The sequence below is a fragment of the Cloeon dipterum genome, chromosome 3 (genome assembly GCF_949628265.1).
Source record: "Cloeon dipterum chromosome 3, ieCloDipt1.1, whole genome shotgun sequence".
In the NCBI taxonomy this organism is placed as follows: Eukaryota; Metazoa; Arthropoda; class Insecta; order Ephemeroptera; family Baetidae; genus Cloeon; species Cloeon dipterum.
Window position 1 is genome coordinate 26,380,998 of NC_088788.1, and position 18,774 is coordinate 26,399,771.

General features: G+C 38.8%; 3 protein-coding genes across 4 annotated transcripts; 2 read left to right on the forward strand and 1 right to left on the reverse strand.

Annotated features, from left to right (window-relative positions):
• The first annotated feature begins 2,508 nt into the window (after positions 1 to 2,508).
• Positions 2,509 to 15,380, forward strand: LOC135940160 (transcription factor SOX-9-like). The gene is made up of 7 exons (XM_065484938.1): positions 2,509 to 2,725; positions 7,826 to 8,009; positions 14,044 to 14,131; positions 14,308 to 14,462; positions 14,510 to 14,629; positions 14,775 to 14,924; positions 14,985 to 15,380. The coding sequence occupies exons 1-7, from the start codon at positions 2,560 to 2,562 to the stop codon at positions 15,214 to 15,216; spliced, it is 1,095 nt and encodes a 364-aa protein (XP_065341010.1). The 5' UTR covers positions 2,509 to 2,559; the 3' UTR covers positions 15,217 to 15,380.
• A 437-nt stretch (positions 15,381 to 15,817) lies between these two features.
• Positions 15,818 to 17,540, forward strand: LOC135939844 (nucleolin-like). Of its 2 annotated transcripts, none has more exons than XM_065484423.1 (5): positions 15,818 to 15,933; positions 16,230 to 16,367; positions 16,643 to 17,002; positions 17,059 to 17,198; positions 17,261 to 17,540. In XM_065484423.1, the coding sequence occupies exons 2-5, from the start codon at positions 16,251 to 16,253 to the stop codon at positions 17,280 to 17,282; spliced, it is 639 nt and encodes a 212-aa protein (XP_065340495.1). In that variant the 5' UTR covers positions 15,818 to 15,933; positions 16,230 to 16,250; the 3' UTR covers positions 17,283 to 17,540. The 2 variants fall into 2 exon arrangements, with proteins under 2 accessions (XP_065340495.1, XP_065340494.1); XM_065484422.1 differs by having other exon boundaries at positions 15,819 to 15,933; positions 16,634 to 17,002.
• On the reverse strand, positions 17,526 to 18,673 carry LOC135939843 (18S rRNA aminocarboxypropyltransferase). Its single transcript, XM_065484419.1, has 5 exons — positions 18,385 to 18,673; positions 18,157 to 18,329; positions 17,890 to 18,103; positions 17,664 to 17,837; positions 17,526 to 17,611 (listed from the first exon to the last, which is right to left on the reverse strand). Exons 1-5 carry the CDS (start codon positions 18,569 to 18,571, stop codon positions 17,562 to 17,564), a joined length of 798 nt encoding a protein of 265 aa, XP_065340491.1. The 5' UTR covers positions 18,572 to 18,673; the 3' UTR covers positions 17,526 to 17,561.
• Positions 18,674 to 18,774: the final 101 nt, after the last annotated feature.

Consider the following 18,774-nt stretch of genomic DNA (forward strand, 5'->3'; position numbering starts at 1 on the left):
GGAACGGGCGGCACCCACCCCGATCTGGACCACCCAAGTCCACTTCAAAGGGGGCCGCCTCGCGGGTGTGCGCAACGCAACATCTGCCATTCCGCGTGCAATAACGGTCGAAAGTGTGCGCCGCTGCTGCTTGTTAGGCTAATGAGCGACACCAACGGGTGCAAGATAACATTTTTTCCGCCGCACGCATCTCGCTCGTTTCCAGGATCGCCCTCGATCGGCCAACGAGCAAAAAACGCTCGGCGATGACGGTCATTTCGGTACAATATCATTCTAATGGTCATCTTCGGGGAAATGCTGCCTCCAGATGCGCGCCACACGTTTCTTTTAACACTTTGATAAAGGCGCGTAATTTATTGCATCAAGGATCAACTACTTGGCGCAGAGCAAAAACCGTCATTTGAAACAAACCAAAATTGACAGGAAGAAATGCTATAAAATCAGAAAAAACTCAAGCGGAAAATAAAGTGAAATAAAGACAAAAAACTCAAATGCCTATATGCTATTTTAGCAAGTATTTAATAGATTTTGCTATAAATCGTGCAATCAAATATGTAGGTAATTAAATCGAAGGAAAACCAATATTAAATGAACTCAGTACTATTGCAATGATAAATTTTGCTTGGCAACCAGAGATATGAAAAACACAGCTGGGTCAGTCAAAGCATCTCCAAAAGTGTGTTTTCATCCAGTGACGCTTGTTTTGTGTTTTTAAGATAGAAAGTAAAAACAGACTGCCAATGTGAATTACAAAGAACCGAATTAGACGCGCACATCTAGTTGTTTGTCCAAAAAGCATAATAGCACCAATGTAAATTTATGACCGAGAGAGGGTGACCGACCCTGGTGACAGGACCCTGTGAACTGGAAAACAAAGTAGGACATTCGTTAGTGACTGAACCAATGACGAGTGCATCTTGAAAATAGCAAGACTCAACTATTGGCTATTTTACTATTGGTTTTCCTTCGACTTAATTACCTATTTGATTGCACGATTTATAGCGAAATTTATTTTATACTTGCTAAAATAGCATAGAGGTACATTATAGGGTGAAATTGTGATTGCTATATTGAAGCGAATAGCTTAGAGAGGGTTTAAATATTCCTGTCGCAGGGAAGGTCATTAGCAGGATTTCTAAAAATTCAGTAGTTTTATTCCAAACTTTTTGGTTGTGCTCAACAATGAGACCGTACGATCTTGATCAACAACAGTGATTCAAAATTTCCTGCAGATTTTACTGGGTTGTATAAATTTTGATGTAAAGGTACAACTGACGAGACCTGTAAGGTCATACCAGGTGCGAGATAATGTTTCAATTCAAAATTTATTTAATCTCAAATTATATATAAAAAAGTCAACCCTATTTGAGCTTCTATGCAACCACAATGCATGATGTTAATTTGTTTGGCAAGTCGGGAGCGCAGAGAATGAAAATAAATATGGCCTCTAACAATTTGTTTTTTGTAATATATTTGCAGAGTTCTAATTGTGAGTTTTTTCTGCGCTAAATCTCTTATTTTAAAGGAGAGTCGTGTCCGCACCATTTTTTTTGTTATTTTTTACAAGTGGGTGGAGTCATAGAAAACGTGACTTCAATAAGGTGTCTTCATTATTTGATTTCTGGGCAAATATTAATATCGTTTTAGCTTCATTTCGGTAATCATTTCAAAAAGTGTCAATGTCTTCCCTTTTGTTGACGTGCAATTTTTAATCTGATTCACCAGCAGACGTCCAAAGTCCAAAATAGGCCACTGACGGAGTTAGTGGTGCTCATTGTCACAGACATTTTTACGAGGCAATATAATAAAGTTTGAAATAAATATGAAATTCCTATTGAACGAGAGAGACAATATTGATTGATGCAGTTTGCACAAATAGATGCTTTACACAATAGGAGGAAGTGAAAACGAATTCGACGGCAAGGCGATTGTTCTGCACTAAAAGCCATAGGCTCTGCGTTCAGGTAAAAATTCCTCTTATTAAACATCCTGTACTGTAAGCAATTGATTAACTTGAGCAACTTTGCCAAAGTAGGACACTGCAAATTTATCTCTGTCAAAATAACACCACAACATGCGGATTTTCTTCAAAAAATTGTGAAGGACTTGAAAATTATAATTTTCAATATAATATTGTGAAACGTGTTGTTGATATTATATTTTATGTTTAAAAATGGAAATAAAGCTACCTTGAATTATCCAATTATATCCAGGAGAACTTTTGATTTTGATATAATATATCATAAAATTTTGCACACGTTACTTGCAAGAAATCTAGAAACCCAAATCCATTAAAGTCTTTTCTATGATATTTTACAATAATTGTAACCACAAAATTAGTATTTCCAATTTCTTTTCCCTGAAGAAGAAAAGATATATCGCCCTTCTCCATGGTTTTCGAGCGATCGTCGGCAGGAGCTCGGATGCTGCGGACGCGGAGCTGGGGAAACGCATGCGCCGCGTGATGTCCCTCGCCGTCATCCGTCCATCCAGCAGAGAGAAGAAAGAGTCTGTTCTCAAGTGCACTTTGAATGTGTTCAGTGTGTCTGTGCCAGGGGCATGACCAGCATGTTCAAAAGCACGACAGAGCTGCCGCAGTTGCAGCTTAGGGTCGACCAGCAGCACCAAGACGGTGGCGCAGCCGGACCGTCAGCCGGACCGGCCCACGGACATGAACACTGCGGCCCAAACCCGCTCGACGCGGCCGTCGGAAAACTCCTCGATGGTCAGTATCAGCGTTTTAACCTTTTCAAGTTTTAACATAAATATTTTGTCAAAGAATATAATTAAAAGAGTTTAAAAAAAATGTTTTAGTAACTGATCATACATGTTTATAGGTAAAACTTTTAAAACCGTGTTATAGCAATTAATTTAAACTATCCTTGAAACAATTTTGTTTATTTTTCAGTAAAAATATATTTTTTATATATATGAGATTTGCTTTTAAATTTGCATGCAACATTTCGTTTTAAATTTTGAAAAAATTTAACCAGCCATCAATTATAAGCTGCTAAGTTTCCTATAAGAAGTTATAGTTTGGATACTAAATAATAGTAAAATGCGTAAAATGAAAGATGACTAACTTTAAACAAAAATATTCCTTTGCTCCTTTCAATATTGGATATATGCAACCTGCTTAAACTTGAATCACTGCTCGTTGCATACCTTTTTACTCTTCGCTCTTTAGGAAGGAGAGAAAAAAAACGACATTTTTATCACATTATGCCAAACATAACCGTTATTTTTAAACCTTTAGTTTTGAATTTTGAGTTTAATTTGAAGAAATTAGAATTCATTCTTCCTGAGACGTAGGCAGATTTATTTTGCTCCGCTCGTTTTATTGTCTCATGTAAATAGTGGAGTTTGTTGGAGTTTTACCTCATCTCTCTTGCCGCACACTGCCGCTGCTTTAAATATTTATCATTCACCGCGCACGAGTCTTTTATTGCCCATTCAAAGAAAACAAGTGAAAAATCTGGCAAAGGGAGAAAGAGGAAGTACAATTCAATCATCGCACGACAGCAGATTTGCATCCTGTTTATAAGAAAACGCTCAAAAATGTTTTACGCGCATTGGCCGATTATTTCAAAGAGTTTCCAGAACCGGTGAAAGATGAGAGAGCGAAATAAATCAAACATACTGTTCTAAATAACAAAGTATAGCCTTTTATAATTGGTGCTTAATTTTAAGAAAATCTCTACCGCTAATTAAATAGATGTAAAAGTTACGAAATAAAAAATGGTACGAATTAATCAGTTTAATCATTTCAACGAGACATTAAGTATTTTAAAATAATAATTATTCTTTGTTGAACTTCTGCGTTTATTAAACTGTTGATAAAAAACGAAAGAGCAGAAACTATTTTATTATTTTGAGAAGTTTTGTTCACTTACATAATAATTTAAAAAGATTCAAAGCAAGCAAGTTAACGTCAATCACGTCCGCAGAGTGATTATGTGAAAAGAAAGCGACCGAGCGGAGGCAGGTTGGTGAGCTGTTTTATATCAAGCAAGGTTAAAAACTCATCCCGATTGCGCGTGTTTGTTTTGTTTGCTTGGGACAGCCGCCGCCGCCGCCGACCGATGGAGATGGATGGACTGCGCCTGTGTATATGACGGGACGCCCATACATAAATGCAGGAAATAAACACCCACTCGGATAATTTCATCTCCATCAAACCCCGACTAGGTCTATCTGTCTGTCCGTCGAGATCGCGACTCGTGCACTCTCTCTGCATTGCAGAATTTTGCATTGCAGAATTTTGAATTGCATTTGTCGTTGTTTGGAAGAAAATAAAATTAGTTTACTCCCCTATTACTGATTAAGTTTTAAATAGACAATAATTATATTTAATACTTAATTAGCTTTAAAGAGTTGGCATGGGATTCTTCGAATCAAAGCAGTTTGACGTTGAGATAATTAGAATTGCGAATATACGAAAAGCAATTTAGTGTGACGGAAATGTTTGCAGATAACCCCAAATGAGATTGTTCTCGAATATTTAATATTTAAAACTTTTTTAACTTATGTTAACGTTCGGCGAAACAAGTTAAACCTGATTTTAAATTTATGAAAACGTGTTGCGCTGCTATTTTTTCTTCTAAAAGATAAACGGATTCTAAAGAGAATTGTAGAAATCGCTAATTTTGAGAATTCTATATTCAAGCAACTTTTAGTTAATGCATTGTTAAAAAAGCTTATCCCTGTTATGTAACTCTTCATATTTATAGCGACAAAGATTTTCGTGTAAATGTCATCTCACTGATAATATGCGCGGTAGCAGTGGCAGCACCATTTACAAAATTCATAACTTATACCATATACATAAAAATTAAAAACAATTTATGAAATAGATGAAATGTGTCTAAGATAACTAAAAGAAGGTGGGATTTTAAAATTTAAATTTATACTGTCGGTCAGTAATGAATTGAACACATAAATATTTGCTCTGAACTCTTTCAATACTGCGGTCATAATACCATATAGCAAATTTTCCATTTATCCCGGAAAGTTTCTGTTACTTTGGAATTCAAGCGAACACTTGCAGCAATGGAAACAATGCACGACGCAATTGTACTTGTGCTCGTTAATTTTGATTGATGATTTATATTTTCCTCGACAAGTTTCGGCTCTCAAGAACAAAGAGGTGCAACTTCTCATTATCACCTAAGGGAAATACAGCAGGAGCCGAAAAATTCAAAGTAAAATAATCAACTATCGTCCAGCAACACGGAAAAGTTAGATTTTCATTTCCAGAATCTTCTTAACAATCAAACTTCAGGCCAGGGATACATTCCTTTAGGGTAAAAAAATTGAATTTTCGCTCCAATTTATAACATGAATCAGTTTACAATCAGTTAAACCATTTTTTTATTATAAAATACACAGGTTTCTTGAGGATCAACATAGTTGATAGTTAAAAAATCAGATGTGAATCTAAAAAAATACTTTCAACATTATAGCTTTCGTTTATTTTTCCAACCACACTTATGTCTATTTCGACTTATTAGTAATTTCGAATAGAGGTAAAAAACGAATGAAAACATTCCCGTAAATATCTTGATGTGCTCACGGTTAGCCTCAAATTGATCGCGCACCGAATGGCTAAATTTAATTGCGACGGCGGAGGAGCCGCGGCGTAAACACGATTGAACTTTTTAATTTTAGCGTCCGATCTCGGCGCGGCATTAATTCGTGTGAGATATTACGCGTGCATTTGTCGTCACATCGCAGGCTAATTGCTCATTTAGCGGCGGCTTTTCTCTTTGTGCGGCGTCAGCCGAGCGCTGCTCTGCCATACCTCGTTTGTTTTACATCCATCCGCCCGACCGCTGATAAATTAACTCGCAGCCCCGGCGTTCCGCGTCGGAAATTATTCAACAAATTTGATGCGCCCCCGACCGCAAGCTCCTGTCGGCGCGGTTTTTTAATGAACGCAGCCGACGGATCAGCCCAGATAAAAGCGAAATCGCAGCGCGCGCGTCTGTCATCGCCCGACCGTGCCCATTTCTTGAATGCAAATTTAACTCTTCACTTAGGGATGGGAATTTTGTCCTTAAACACTTGCTTACTGTGGCAAAATTAATAAGCAATTGATAAAAATCATGATGAATAGAGAATGCTTGATTGGAATTTCAGTCCAAATTTAACTAAGAAAAGGGCTTGCCTCCGACAAATAGGATCGCTCAATGCACCTAACACAAAGAGCGATTATTTTCAGACGGCCAAACTAATAAAATGTAGTAGTTTATTGCAAAGCAAGGCTGCACGAAGATGGGTTTTCTTTGAATTAATCCTAGAACTCAAAATGCCAATGAATTCAGTCACCTTAAAAGCAAAAAACAGAGCCACAAAGCACACCAATCCAAGCTTCAACTTTCTGAGTCAGTAGACTTACGTGATATTTCGAAAGATAGAAAATTATAAATAATGGAGTATCTTTGATACAATATCTTATTCAAGGGAGTAAAAGTTACTTACTTCCTGAGAATTTCCTTGAAAAACTACCTGCCTGCCTTATTTACAGTAGTATTTTATCACATTACTTATACATACATTTTAGGAATTTTTGGCATTCATTTTTTTAACACGTATACGTGGCTTTCATGACTAATTACGCTGTTCATACTTGGAATGGCTAGATATGAATCGCAAGCCTTTCAAGCAAATTCTTCTCTTTTAATTATAAAATGTCTTGTGCATGTTGTACCAATTGGTAACCTTTAATTTAGTTTCTGGCAGTTTCTTCTTCAACTTCAACGATCCAGAAAATATTTGCCTGTTCGTCTGTCCAACATACATGCGGGATCGCGTACAAACAGTTATTCAAAATGTGGTCACTTGTTGGTTTTATTTTTATCAGTTGCTTTCTCAGTGAGCCATGCGTATAGAGAACACCACTCGCACATTTGTAACAGCTTCACGGCTTATAATTATTCAGTTTATGAGAGCTTCATAAAACTACTTTGGAAATTTGCTCAACGGGCTGGGAGGCGCACCGGCGCCGACTCGCTACTTGCTGGTTTGCACCTTTCCAGCATGCGTGATTTGGCTTCACGGGACGAATGTCTAGCGTTTCAATGCAGTCCTCGGTGCGGAGGCAAGTGGCCCTTGAGTGGGCTGGGTCCCTGTGCGGCCTGGTGCGCCCATGTTATCCGTTCGCGGTGGTATTGGGACCCGGGTCAGCATTCGTGCTAGTGCAGTGCGCGCCTTTCCCGGTCCTCGGACAGGGATAAAATGAGCAAAACAAAAACATTGATTTTCCTGACATTTTCAGAGAATCCTCAAACTTAAGGGGTGACCATTGTGGTTATGTACTCCTTTTTTTCTTTTTTTGGGAGGAGTTCTGACCTAAATTGACGCTCTTGGCGCGAGGAAATACAAAATCCGGTTTTCATTTCAACAATGGAACATTCCTCGAATGGCTTCTTCGATTGCGGTCGCATCTTTACGCCTCTCCTCACCGAGGTCTTTTATTGAAACGCCAGAAATTTGTCTCTAGAGCCACTGAAAAGGTGCGAAAGTCAAGTGGCGAGTCGGCGCTGATTCGTCTCCCAGCTCGTTGAGATATAAGAGAAATTTAAGCATTTAGAGTTCACTTAAAAAATCACCTTCAACCATCTCTGACATTCGACAGTCACGAACAGATCCCCAAAATATCTCTCATTGCCTTGAAACTGCAAGCAAACGAGCAATGTTGAACAACAACTGAAAGGTGTGTTTTTTTAATCATGAGAACACATGTTGGCTAAAGCCGTGCATGCTTTGATTTACTTATTGTTTGTACGACTGCATAGGATTTAATTTTTCCCGTTTAATTTTTCAGGATATGACTGGACTTTATTGCCGGTCACCCAAAGGGCAGCGACGGCCAGCAAGAGGTTAGCGCACGTGAAGCGGCCGATGAACGCATTCATGGTTTGGGCGCAGGCTGCCAGGAGAAGACTCGCTGATCAGTACCCACAACTGCACAACGCAGAACTCAGCAAAACCCTCGGCAAATTGTGGAGGTAATTATAACCGTCCTCAAACTAACTTATCGTTGAGAAGAAAACAAACAAAAACGCTGTGAACATGCGGTGGAACACTCTAGTAGTGAGCAGTTATTTGCGAGATTGGAGGTCGATTGGACGCGATTTTTCAGCGTTGAAATTTTTAGGTGGCAGTCATATTTGCTTAAAGTACTTGTTAATAGATGGTGAAATTCCAAATTTGAAGCTCGGGAATGGGGGCGTTCCCTATTTTTTCGGTATCTCAAAAATACCCAAAAAAGGAATTCTGTTAATGAACTCTAAACTGCAACTCTTGACTGCGTTGAGGTATCACGTTGAAATTTTCACTGCCCAACCTAGTTTTTAATCCTGAACAACTTTTGCATTTACAAAAAATTCGCAGGTCGAAGGTCAAGGTCACCTTTTGCGACCTTTTTTTGAAAATTCAAAATTAAGGGATGATAGCCCCCTACGATTTTTTTGGGGTTAAGGGCTGAAATGTAGCCCGTGAAATTATGCACAAGTACACCAAGTTTCATAGGTGCAATCGCGATACTTTTGCTGCAATTTGAATTTGAAGTTTGAAAACCTGCTCGAGGCCGCTTGACCGCGCATGCACTCAGAGCGGCGAGTTCGCCTCTCGTTCTTCAAGTTGAATTTTTTCGCATTTCACTTGCTTAGAAACACCAAGAGGGCCTAGGGTAGACCAAGGAAGGTCGAAATCGACCTTCAGGGTCTGTCCCTGACGTGACCCTGAGATAAAAAATTTCGAAAATTTCCAATTTCATCGAACTTGGTGTCTTTTCATAGGTTTTCACCACTGTACAGCTCAAATATAGAGCCAAAATTGCCGAATTACAATCCTGAAACCGGTTCTTGAAGTAATTGTGGTAGCCATTCATCCAGACGTGATGTGCAAAATGGTCAAATTTTGAAATCTTTAATTTATGATATGATTCTTCTGTTTTGTACACACAAAGTTCATATTGAGTGTTAAAAATTAACGATTGTTTTTTAAAAAAAGTTAAAAAAATTTATTTAGAGCAAATAACAATTAAATTACATGTTTAATTTTTTTTATAAAAAGAAAGGAAACAAAAATATTTGGTTTTTAAAAGTAGCTTATTTGCCAGTGCATTTAATAACATTTTTTCATAAGTATTAAGCATAAGATCCTTTATTATCAACACATATTATGAACTTCATGTGTGCAAAATAGATAGAATTAAGAATTTAAAATTTTGACTATTTTGCACATTACGTCTGGATGAATGGCTACCACAATTACTTCAAGAACCGGTTTCAGGATTGTAATTCGGCAATTTTGGCTCTATATTTGAGCTGTACAGTGGTGAAAACCTATGAAAAGACACCAAGTTCGATGAAATTGGAAATTTTCGAAATTTTTTATCTCAGGGTCACGTCAGGGACAGACCCTGAAGGTCGATTTCGACCTTCCTTGGTCTACCCTAGGCCCTCATGGTGTTTCTAAGCAAGTGAAATGCGAAAAAATTCAACTTGAAGAACGAGAGGCGAACTCGCCGCTCTGAGTGCATGCGCGGTCAAGCGGCCTCGAGCAGGTTTTCAAACTTCAAATTCAAATTGCAGCAAAAGTATCGCGATTGCACCTATGAAACTTGGTGTACTTGTGCATAATTTCACGGGCTACATTTCAGCCCTTAACCCCAAAAAAATCGTAGGGGGCTATCATCCCTTAATTTTGAATTTTCAAAAAAAGGTCGCAAAAGGTGACCTTGACCTTCGACCTGCGAATTTTTTGTAAATGCAAAAGTTGTTCAGGATTAAAAACTAGGTTGGGCAGTGAAAATTTCAACGTGATACCTCAACGCAGTCAAGAGTTGCAGTTTAGAGTTCATTAACAGAATTCCTTTTTTGGGTATTTTTGAGATACCGAAAAAATAGGGAACGCCCCCATTCCCGAGCTTCAAATTTGGAATTTCACCATCTATTAACAAGTACTTTAAGCAAATATGACTGCCACCTAAAAATTTCAACGCTGAAAAATCGCGTCCAATCGACCTCCAATCTCGCAAATAACTGCTCTAGTAGAAAATGCGTAACAGATATTACAAAGCAAAAGAGCCACAGAAAGGATAATAATTTTTGGTGCATATGTGCAGAGAAACTTAATATTAGTAGCAACAACTGCCCCCTATTTTAATGCTTATTAAACTATACACCCACCAGCGAGGCACCATGAGTCGAATTGAGACTCAAATTTGATTTTAATAATTAGTAGCTCATCAAATTTGGCGGCTAACATAAAAATTTCAATATCTCAGTAAGCACACTAAATTGCACAATTTATAATTGATTTAAAGATATCAAAAATATTCGACCTCATAAATCCATGAAATTTGAATCAAAATAATAAATCTAACTTTTGATCATATGAAATTAAAACCAAATTCTGAACTTCCCTATTAGCGTTATAATTAAAATCTCCGCACACGCGATTGGTAGTACAAATTTTCCTGTCTGTATAAGAATACGCGTTTGAGAAAAACGGAAGGCGCGCGGTGATTGCGTTTAAACTAGGTAGGCTGGGGGTAGTTAGCACCTCAAAGGCTGTGGCACTCCCGATGTGTGTCTTGAGAGGCGATTAGCACCTCGTCCGGCCGCCTCGCCTTTCGCTAAAACCACACAGGAAAAATAAAACAAGGCCCTTTCACCGTGCGCATAAGTAATGAGATGTTTGGCCAGCATCTTGTCACTCGCGTACTTTTTCACCATTCCCGGCGGTCTTTCGCTTCGTTAGAACGGTTCACACAACGGAAAAGTGCGTTTTATCGCCGACGAGCAGGACGAGCTTTGAACTTTTTTACGGCACGCGATCGGCTTTGTTGTTTTAATTTCCGAGCGCATTCTGATTGAAGTCGACGCCTCGTAAATGCTGCCGGTGAATCAAATTTTATTTCACACGCCCACCGGCATTATATGCGCTTTTGTAAAAGTTTCCAGCTGGGGCGATAAAATTCACGACAATTTAAAACGTTAGCGGAGGCGGCACATCACACGCGAGAATAATATTGCTCGGTGAGAGTAAACATTTGCACCCTTTAATGTAAAACACACATGCATTAGCATCGCAGCGCGTTTTCTTGCTTCTGGACGCGGACACTTACTAATAGGCTGAAATGAGTTTTAGGATGTGAAAAGTGCTGTTGCATTTGAAAGATTGTTTAACCTCTTCGCGATTATTTAATGCTACTTTAGAAAAACGAAAAATTACGATATAATTAAGTAAGAGACTCCGTATATTATAGAGATATTATTAAGCAACAATGGTTTGACTAGACGTAATTAACAGCATGTATATCGCACTATTTATTTTTGTATTTATTTTATAAGGAGATACAAATTGTCTGAATTGAAAACGAGATGAGAATAAAAGTAACAAAGGACTAGGACCAAATTAAGATCAACGCGATGGGAAAATGGACCGATGCTAATTTTAATAGAGATTTACATAAAAAACGATTTTGGTCAAATTATAAAATGAAAATGATTTTATCTTCAAAAATTGGATGCTAATAATGGATGAAAGTCAAACTAGCTTGACTTGTTTGGTCATTTAGTCTTCTCTTAATTCATTTGAATCTAGTAAAAATGTATCTATATGCTGGACGTCTCAGCCGCGCAATTTTAGATGGTTATTGATGGCTGTACCGTCTTCAGCCAAATTTTAGGCCGGCGGCTGGTATGTATGACACATTTTTTATGTAAAGTTTCATAATGGTGCAAAGGGCCGAAGGCCAATTTTTTCTCCGGCGCTTTTCGATTTTTTCGACTTTTTGACCGGCGGCTGGAATGGTTGGCGTAACTTAGCCAAAGTCACGGCGGCTGGCGGCTGACCGCACGTGACCCAAAATTAGCCAACTGGCGAGGTGCAGCGTGGTTGGTTGAGACCTCTGCAACATTTTTTTGTCAAATCTATTTCGAACAACTTAACAATAAGAATCTGTCCAGGAAGACTAAATTTAATTGAGATCAATTACAGAATCAATGATGGTGCGTGGGTTTCGAGGAGCCGTAATTAATACATGGGCAGCTTTACGTCCTTAATGTTCATCATGTTTATTTGGACTTGCCGTCGCAATAGTCGAAGAATTGAAGTAAGAGTTGAAGAAATATAGAACCCGTTTTGGGTTCTGTTATTATTATTATTAACTCCAGTTCGGATTAATCTCGCACAGTTTCTCCATCCAAGTTGGAGAGACAACATTTTGAGGTGACTGCTGCTGTGCGAGTCTGATTATGCAGTGGGGGTGAAGGTGCAGCAGAGGTGCGCTTCACCTTTGCACTGCCACCTATTACAATCACGGGAATCATCCCAATAATTGATATCTCTACTAGTAGTGGCGCCCACAAGAACACAAATTGATCTCCTTTTAATTTCACTTCCTGTGTACAATATGGAAAATTTTCACTCTCATCTTGGAATATTTTCCAATTTTTAACATATATTTCATACTTCAAAAATGATCACATTATCAGTGTCAAGCCGTCAATTTCATATAAATACCGAATTAAATTAAATAACATTTTCCCTCATCTGTTTTACTGAACCGATATTTTTCCAATTTTTGATTGTTTCTCCATTAGTAATTTTTTAAACCCATATTGACAGCCACGAAAATATTTGATTGCATGGGATCTGAGATTGTCACAAATTAAAAAGCTAGAATCGTCAGCTTTTTTGTCTTTGCATCTGGTCCTATTTTCTAACAGCGACTTTCATCCCTCTTCCCTGGTAGCGGAGAGGATGTTCAGACTTTAAAAAGAGAGGGGGGATAGTTGGTCCAGAGAAATGAGGCGTGCACACCAGACTGACAATAATAATCCGGAGGCTGCGTCTGCGATGATTACACGTACGATATATAATTTGAGAAAGAAAACGAGCCAACAAATTGTATATTTTTAAATCGGCTGCTTTAATTGGCTCCATAAAACGGTGACTCTGCTCTCTTGCTATGGTGACAGCACGACTTGCCGCGCGCTGATTAATGTGCCGTTAACGCGCAGCGCGGCTCTCAATTAATTCGCCAGCGCAGACCGCGTGTATTATTAAAATAAGACGACCACCACTTTTAACTACCTGACTGGTCACCGAATTAATTAGTCGATTTTTACCTCGCAAATCCACCACTCGTGGCATTTCATAAAAAATGCAATTTTTACTTATTGAGAAGAATTCATTTCCATTAAAAAACATTTTACGCATCAATTTTCTCAAGGAAAATTCTGAAACACGTAAAATATTACAAAATTCATGATGTAAGAAATTACTAAATTTTAGAGGACTGAAAGTGCAGCCACCCGTGACAAAAATTATTTTTTGAGACACGTCTTTGTTTATTGAATTTCGTGGACTCAAAGACATTTTGTTTATTTTTCACTATAGCAAACAAGAAAAAATTTAAAAAACTGCACATTCCAAGAGCAGCAACGCAAAATATAAATGGGGAAATGGCGCAGAGCCGGCGCTGCGCTGCGTGTGCTGTGCGCGGGGATGAAATTATCTGGATCTTGCACCTGCTGTTGGTCGAAGCCTTCGTCTTTTTATCGCACTCGATCCCCGCAGCAAACGAACGCTATACAAACAAATAATTAGCATCACGGCGGAGGATTCCGGCCGCAACAAATCACGATGGAAAGCAAAATTAAGACACGGCCGATCTCAATCTACGCATTTGTCTATCCGATATGCAATAATTATTTCTGCTGCTCGCCGCACGCGTCTATCATTTGAACATCTTGGACGAAATTGGCTGCTGAAAGGGAGATGATAGATAAATGTTCAAATTTTTAGGGGTTCAAGTCGATCTCGACTCTATTTTTGTGTTCGGTATGTGAATACATCATTGCAAAGAAGTTTATTCTAAACACTAATTTTTTATTATCTACCAAAATCTGATAAACATTGGAAACAAATTATGTGAGGAATAAATTGCAAATTAGAGCTGTCTTTGAATATTTAAAAAAACTTAATGGGAGTTTGATTGACTGTGATATTTTATAAAAATTTCAGAATTCTCAGCGAGGCGGAAAAGCAGCCATTCATGGAAGAAGCAGAAAGATTGCGAAATGCCCACAAGAAGGACCATCCTGATTACAAAGTAAAATATCTATTTGATTCTGACCAATGAATTTAATGTACCATTTTAACAAAAATAAATATTTCTACGTTTAATTCTTAGCGAGTAAACAAAAATTAGAGTAAATTATAGCTCACCGATAAAGTACAAATAATTTACCTGAAATAATCTTGATTTGATTTTCAACTTGGCTACAGTACCAGCCACGAAGGAGGAAACCACCGAAGTCTCGCTCTCAGCGGCAATCTCAGCAAGGAAACGAAGAAGCAAGCCCTGGTGTTCGTTATGTCGAGTCGGAGGCTCCGAGTAGCAACAGTAGTAGCAGCGTCTCTTCTGCAAGAGCTTTTCAAAGGTAGTAAAGATAAAAAATTGAATTATTATAACTAAAGCAACGTGTAGACTTCCAGCGACGGCGGCAAATAATATGACTCTTCAATCAGAGGGTTCTTCTCCAGGCGCTCCTCCAACGCCACCGAAAACACCTCATCAGTCAAATTCAAATGTTTCATCCGCCATGGGGTGGGTTAATTTTTTATATAAACTGACCAAATGTAATTGATCTTTTTAGAAAGGAATTAAAATAATTTACCAGCAGCTATAAAACTATTGGAAATTTTAATGTTTTAATTGGAATAAAATTTTGAGAAAATAATCCATTTTGCAGATCTATTAGAGTTACTCAGTCAGCACCAAAGAGCAGCCCTCCCGACCTAAGATCAAATAGGATGGATTGCAATTACCAGGCTCGAGACTGCAACCCTGTGGCAGAGGTTTCAGTCAACTTGCACGAGGAAAAAGGGTTTCCCGGCCAGTGGTGCGTAAAATAATAATCCTCATACAAGTCAATTTGCTGATTGTGACTTTTTAAATTCAGCTTCCAGTATCATCAGCAGTATGAGCCCACGGTATCCAGCAACACTTCGTACACGCAGCGACATCAGACGCCGAGTTTCTACTCTCTGAGACAGGATAATGAAGCTGGGGGAGCTTTCGGCCCCACAAACCGGCACTCGCCCTTTGACCAGCCGCAAACGTACCCAGCGCAGCCACAGGCCTTTTATCACCACCCATACCAGGGACCGCCTTACTACATGCCTCCGAGATAGATTTGTAATATAAAAATCATATAAGAATGTGGAACTTGATTTTCAAAAATTGCCTTTTTACTTGTCTTCTATTAAGGAATTATTAATCAATTGCCGGATATTAAATGAGCGAACCGTCTAACACTAAATGCAAAATAAAAATACTTTTGAATTATTTATTAACAGAAAAATGACATTGTTCTTCTTCCTCCTCTTCTTCCTCACTCAAATTTTATGAACAATAACTTTTTGCATCTCAGTTCATTTCATCTCACTAGAAAAAGGTTTGAAAAGTTTAAATTGCTCCTGTGCGTTACACACACTCGTCAATATACCCGGGCCCTTTTGAAGCAAGCGTGATAGTGTGATTGATAGCCATCACGCAGTCTGATCGTTTCTTGCCACTGTCTGCTTTCTAGTTTAAAAATTCGTTAAATTCTAAGCAAAAGAGTTATGCAAAAAATTTTACTATTAAAACTACTGTGTGTTATAATGAAGAATCAAAACCTTATAAATGCCTTATTGGGAAATAATAGGCATAGTTCTGAAAACACATCATGAAGTTGCATTCCTTAATAAGGATCGACTTTATTTTCCCGCGCTTCTCCCACCACAATCCAACTTTGCACACGACGCGCTGTTTTCTTGGAAGCTTCAGAACGCTCTCTTCCAGCTGGCGCTACGGTCGTTGCAAACACCCGGTCTACAACTTGAGGTCCATTAAAATCTCGCTGGAAAGTAAGTTTTCGCCCTAATTTTTTATCGAAACCCCTCTTTTCGCCAGTTATGCCTATTTCATTCGTTAAAGAAAAAAATTAGCGTCATTTTGATGCATAGTTCACCCAGTTCGCAATGCAAATTGCAGTTAATTTGGCACATTGACAGTTGCCGCATGTTGGCGAAAATGCCGCCAAACGCCATAACAAAGATTCTATTCTACATTCTATCTTCCGAATAAAACGAGAATATTTCGGTCAATCCATTTTGATTCTCCACCGAGTCTGCATCATTTGACCAGATTTGCGTCGTTTCAGCTTTGAAACCCCTAAATCGCCATGGCTGATGTCAAGAAAAACGGTTCTGAGGAGGAGGAGTTTGTCGAGAATGCGTCTGAGGACGACGATGATGAAGACGAAGTCGACTCGGAAGATGATGACTGGGAAGAGGACGAGGTTTGTCGTCTCTTAATTATTTGACGCCATTTTATCACCTTTCCTGCATTTTCTGCATTGTTTGTTTATTTTTTATGTGATATTATACAGAAGTTTAAAATTTTAAACGAAAAAAAATAATTTTGACCAATTTTGATTCTTTGTTTCAAAATATAAGTCAGTGCATTTTCTAGTTTTCTCACAATTCCCCAAAAAAATGTGTAGAGACACACAAGTAGTTAGACAAATCGACGTACTAACTGTTAATCGAGCTATTTTAATATCAGTCTCCCAAGAAGGGGGGCCGTGGAAGAGGAAGAGGCCGCGGAAGGGGCCGTGGCGCCACTAAAAGGGCCGCGAAGGGTAAAGCGGGTGGAAAGCCCAAGAAGTCCAAAACTGATGATGATGAGGACGATGAAGACAATGAAGATATCGAGGATGAAGAAGATGAGGAGGAATCGGAAAGCTCTGGACAAGAGGATGACGGCAAGGACCCTACCAAGAAGGAGTTCAAGTCTGGGAAATTCGTCGTACTGAAGAAAGATCTCACTGGAACTGAAAAGCCCCCAATCTGGAAGATCGATGGCAAGGTGCTGCTCCAGAAATTTATGCCTTTCGACAGGGATGGAAAGGTGTTATACAAGAGCACCTCCACGGTCAGTAACTTCTGTAAAAAATAAATTCTTTTAACTATTTTAGTTTGTGATTTTAGTATTCTGGATGGAGCCACCACAATCGTGACCAGTACAGATCAGCGCCAGTCAAATTGGAAGAGGAGGGGCCCAACGAAACCATTGTCGAGTTCCTCAAAGATACCATCCCAGCTGAAGAGGAAGAAACCGTTGCACCTTCGTAAGCGACCTTGATGACGGCATTATTCTCAAATGCTAATTTCTCATTTGTCTCTGTTGCAGAGTGGAGGCTGGAGCTGCGTAAATCAGTGGTATTCACGTCACCTGTTCTCTGTATTCGTCGAGCACATCATTCATACAGTTAGCAACTTCATTTAGGACACTATTATGTATTGTTGGTCTGTTCCCCTACTGAACTTTAAATCCATCATATCGTGCAACTAAGCAGTGTTAAACTCCATTTCAATTAATAGTCTACATTCCATCGAGAATTTTATTATTTAAAACTGCAATTGGGCGCATCAGGTGGAACAAAAATAAAAGCACATTTTGCCATATTAAATCTTCATTTTATTGCAAACATTCATGAAGAGTCTTCTGATTCACTTTCAGATGGCGGAAAATCGGGTAATTCTGTAAAAAATCTCAGCACTGTACAGCACACTTCCAAACTCGGTTTTCTCACCTTTGCGTTTCTGTCTTTCGATTTGTTCATTTTCCAAGTATTTGTTTTGAGCTTGAATAACCTCGGCTCCATCCTTACATGCTGCATAAATATTTAACAAATCTTCATTCAGCTTGATGAAACTGTGGCCCCATGAGAATTTACTTAAATAGTAATTGGCTGTGTCTCTTTCACCTTAATAAAATTGTTGTTATGTCGTTCCGGTTAGTTATACCAAATTTGGAACCTAATATGTAAAACGTTGCAGCAAGCGCTTCTACACAAGATAGTTGGCAGGGTCTTCCGTAGTTAATAGGGTTGGCCGCCACTAAATAAGGCAAGAGTCTAGGATAAGGCGTTCGCATTCTTGAAAGAGGAACTTCTTCCAGCCTCGCCCAAGAACAGTCCACCACAGCGATACCTTTGTCCATCAAAACGTCTCTGTCTTCCATCGAAACGCACTGAACTCATCGATTTAGTGTTTTAATTGATGTTTAAAATTAGCAGGTATTACCCGATCTCCAGCTGGAGTCAGAACCAGACCGGGAAACCTCTGACCCAGCTTCAGGGTCTTCATCATTCCGTGCCTGGCGAGTTTTCTTCCCGAGCACTTTCGAGGGTCACACTGCTCCAAGTCCCACATGGCCACGGCATAGTTAATTTCAGGCTCTTTTGCTGCTTCATCTCCTGCCCAGCATGAATTGATTAATTTTTTCAAGTATGCGTGAGGTGAATATTTTACCTGAGCTTTGACCAGAATTTTCGGAATCATCACTTTCAACTTCAAGTCCAGCGAGTCTGTGAACAATGTCCGAATCTCCTTCTTCGTGAACTTCCCCGGCAGGGCGTTTGTTAGGTCTTTTGCTACTAGATTTGCCTTCATGTTTTGAGTGCCCCCCTGCTCTTCCCTTTCCTTTTGGTTTAGGCATTTTACTCTTAAGGCTCTAATTCGTTTTCAGACTATCCAATTAATTAAAATTATATTAAATATTTCAGGATTTATCCTCTCATGTGGTGAGGATTTGTTTACAAAAATGCTATCAATGATGCCAACCCGACAGAAATATATTTTTGCAGACAAGTCATATATATGTACTATACAGTTATCTTGATGGAAACTGCTATATATTAT

What these genes read in the sequence shown, in the direction of transcription:
- LOC135939843 (XM_065484419.1), bottom strand. Translation starts at nt 18,571, where the DNA reads ATGCCTAAACCAAAAGGAAAGGGAAGAGCAGGGGGGCACTCAAAACAT. An exon ending in TGACTCCAGCTGGAGATCGG is followed by an intron (nt 18,104 to 18,156) that starts GTAATACCTGCT and finishes CGATGAGTTCAG; the next exon opens with TGCGTTTCGATGGAAGACAG. An exon ending in TGCAACGTTTTACATATTAG is followed by an intron (nt 17,838 to 17,889) that starts GTTCCAAATTTG and finishes AATTTTATTAAG; the next exon opens with GTGAAAGAGACACAGCCAAT.
- LOC135940160 (XM_065484938.1), top strand. Translation starts at nt 2,560, where the DNA reads ATGACCAGCATGTTCAAAAGCACGACAGAGCTGCCGCAGTTGCAGCTT. An exon ending in TCTGCAAGAGCTTTTCAAAG is followed by an intron (nt 14,463 to 14,509) that starts GTAGTAAAGATA and finishes AGCAACGTGTAG; the next exon opens with ACTTCCAGCGACGGCGGCAA. An exon ending in AATGTTTCATCCGCCATGGG is followed by an intron (nt 14,630 to 14,774) that starts GTGGGTTAATTT and finishes TCCATTTTGCAG; the next exon opens with ATCTATTAGAGTTACTCAGT.
- LOC135939844 (XM_065484422.1), top strand. Translation starts at nt 16,251, where the DNA reads ATGGCTGATGTCAAGAAAAACGGTTCTGAGGAGGAGGAGTTTGTCGAG. An exon ending in ATGACTGGGAAGAGGACGAG is followed by an intron (nt 16,368 to 16,633) that starts GTTTGTCGTCTC and finishes TTTTAATATCAG; the next exon opens with TCTCCCAAGAAGGGGGGCCG. An exon ending in GAAGAAACCGTTGCACCTTC is followed by an intron (nt 17,199 to 17,260) that starts GTAAGCGACCTT and finishes TCTCTGTTGCAG; the next exon opens with AGTGGAGGCTGGAGCTGCGT.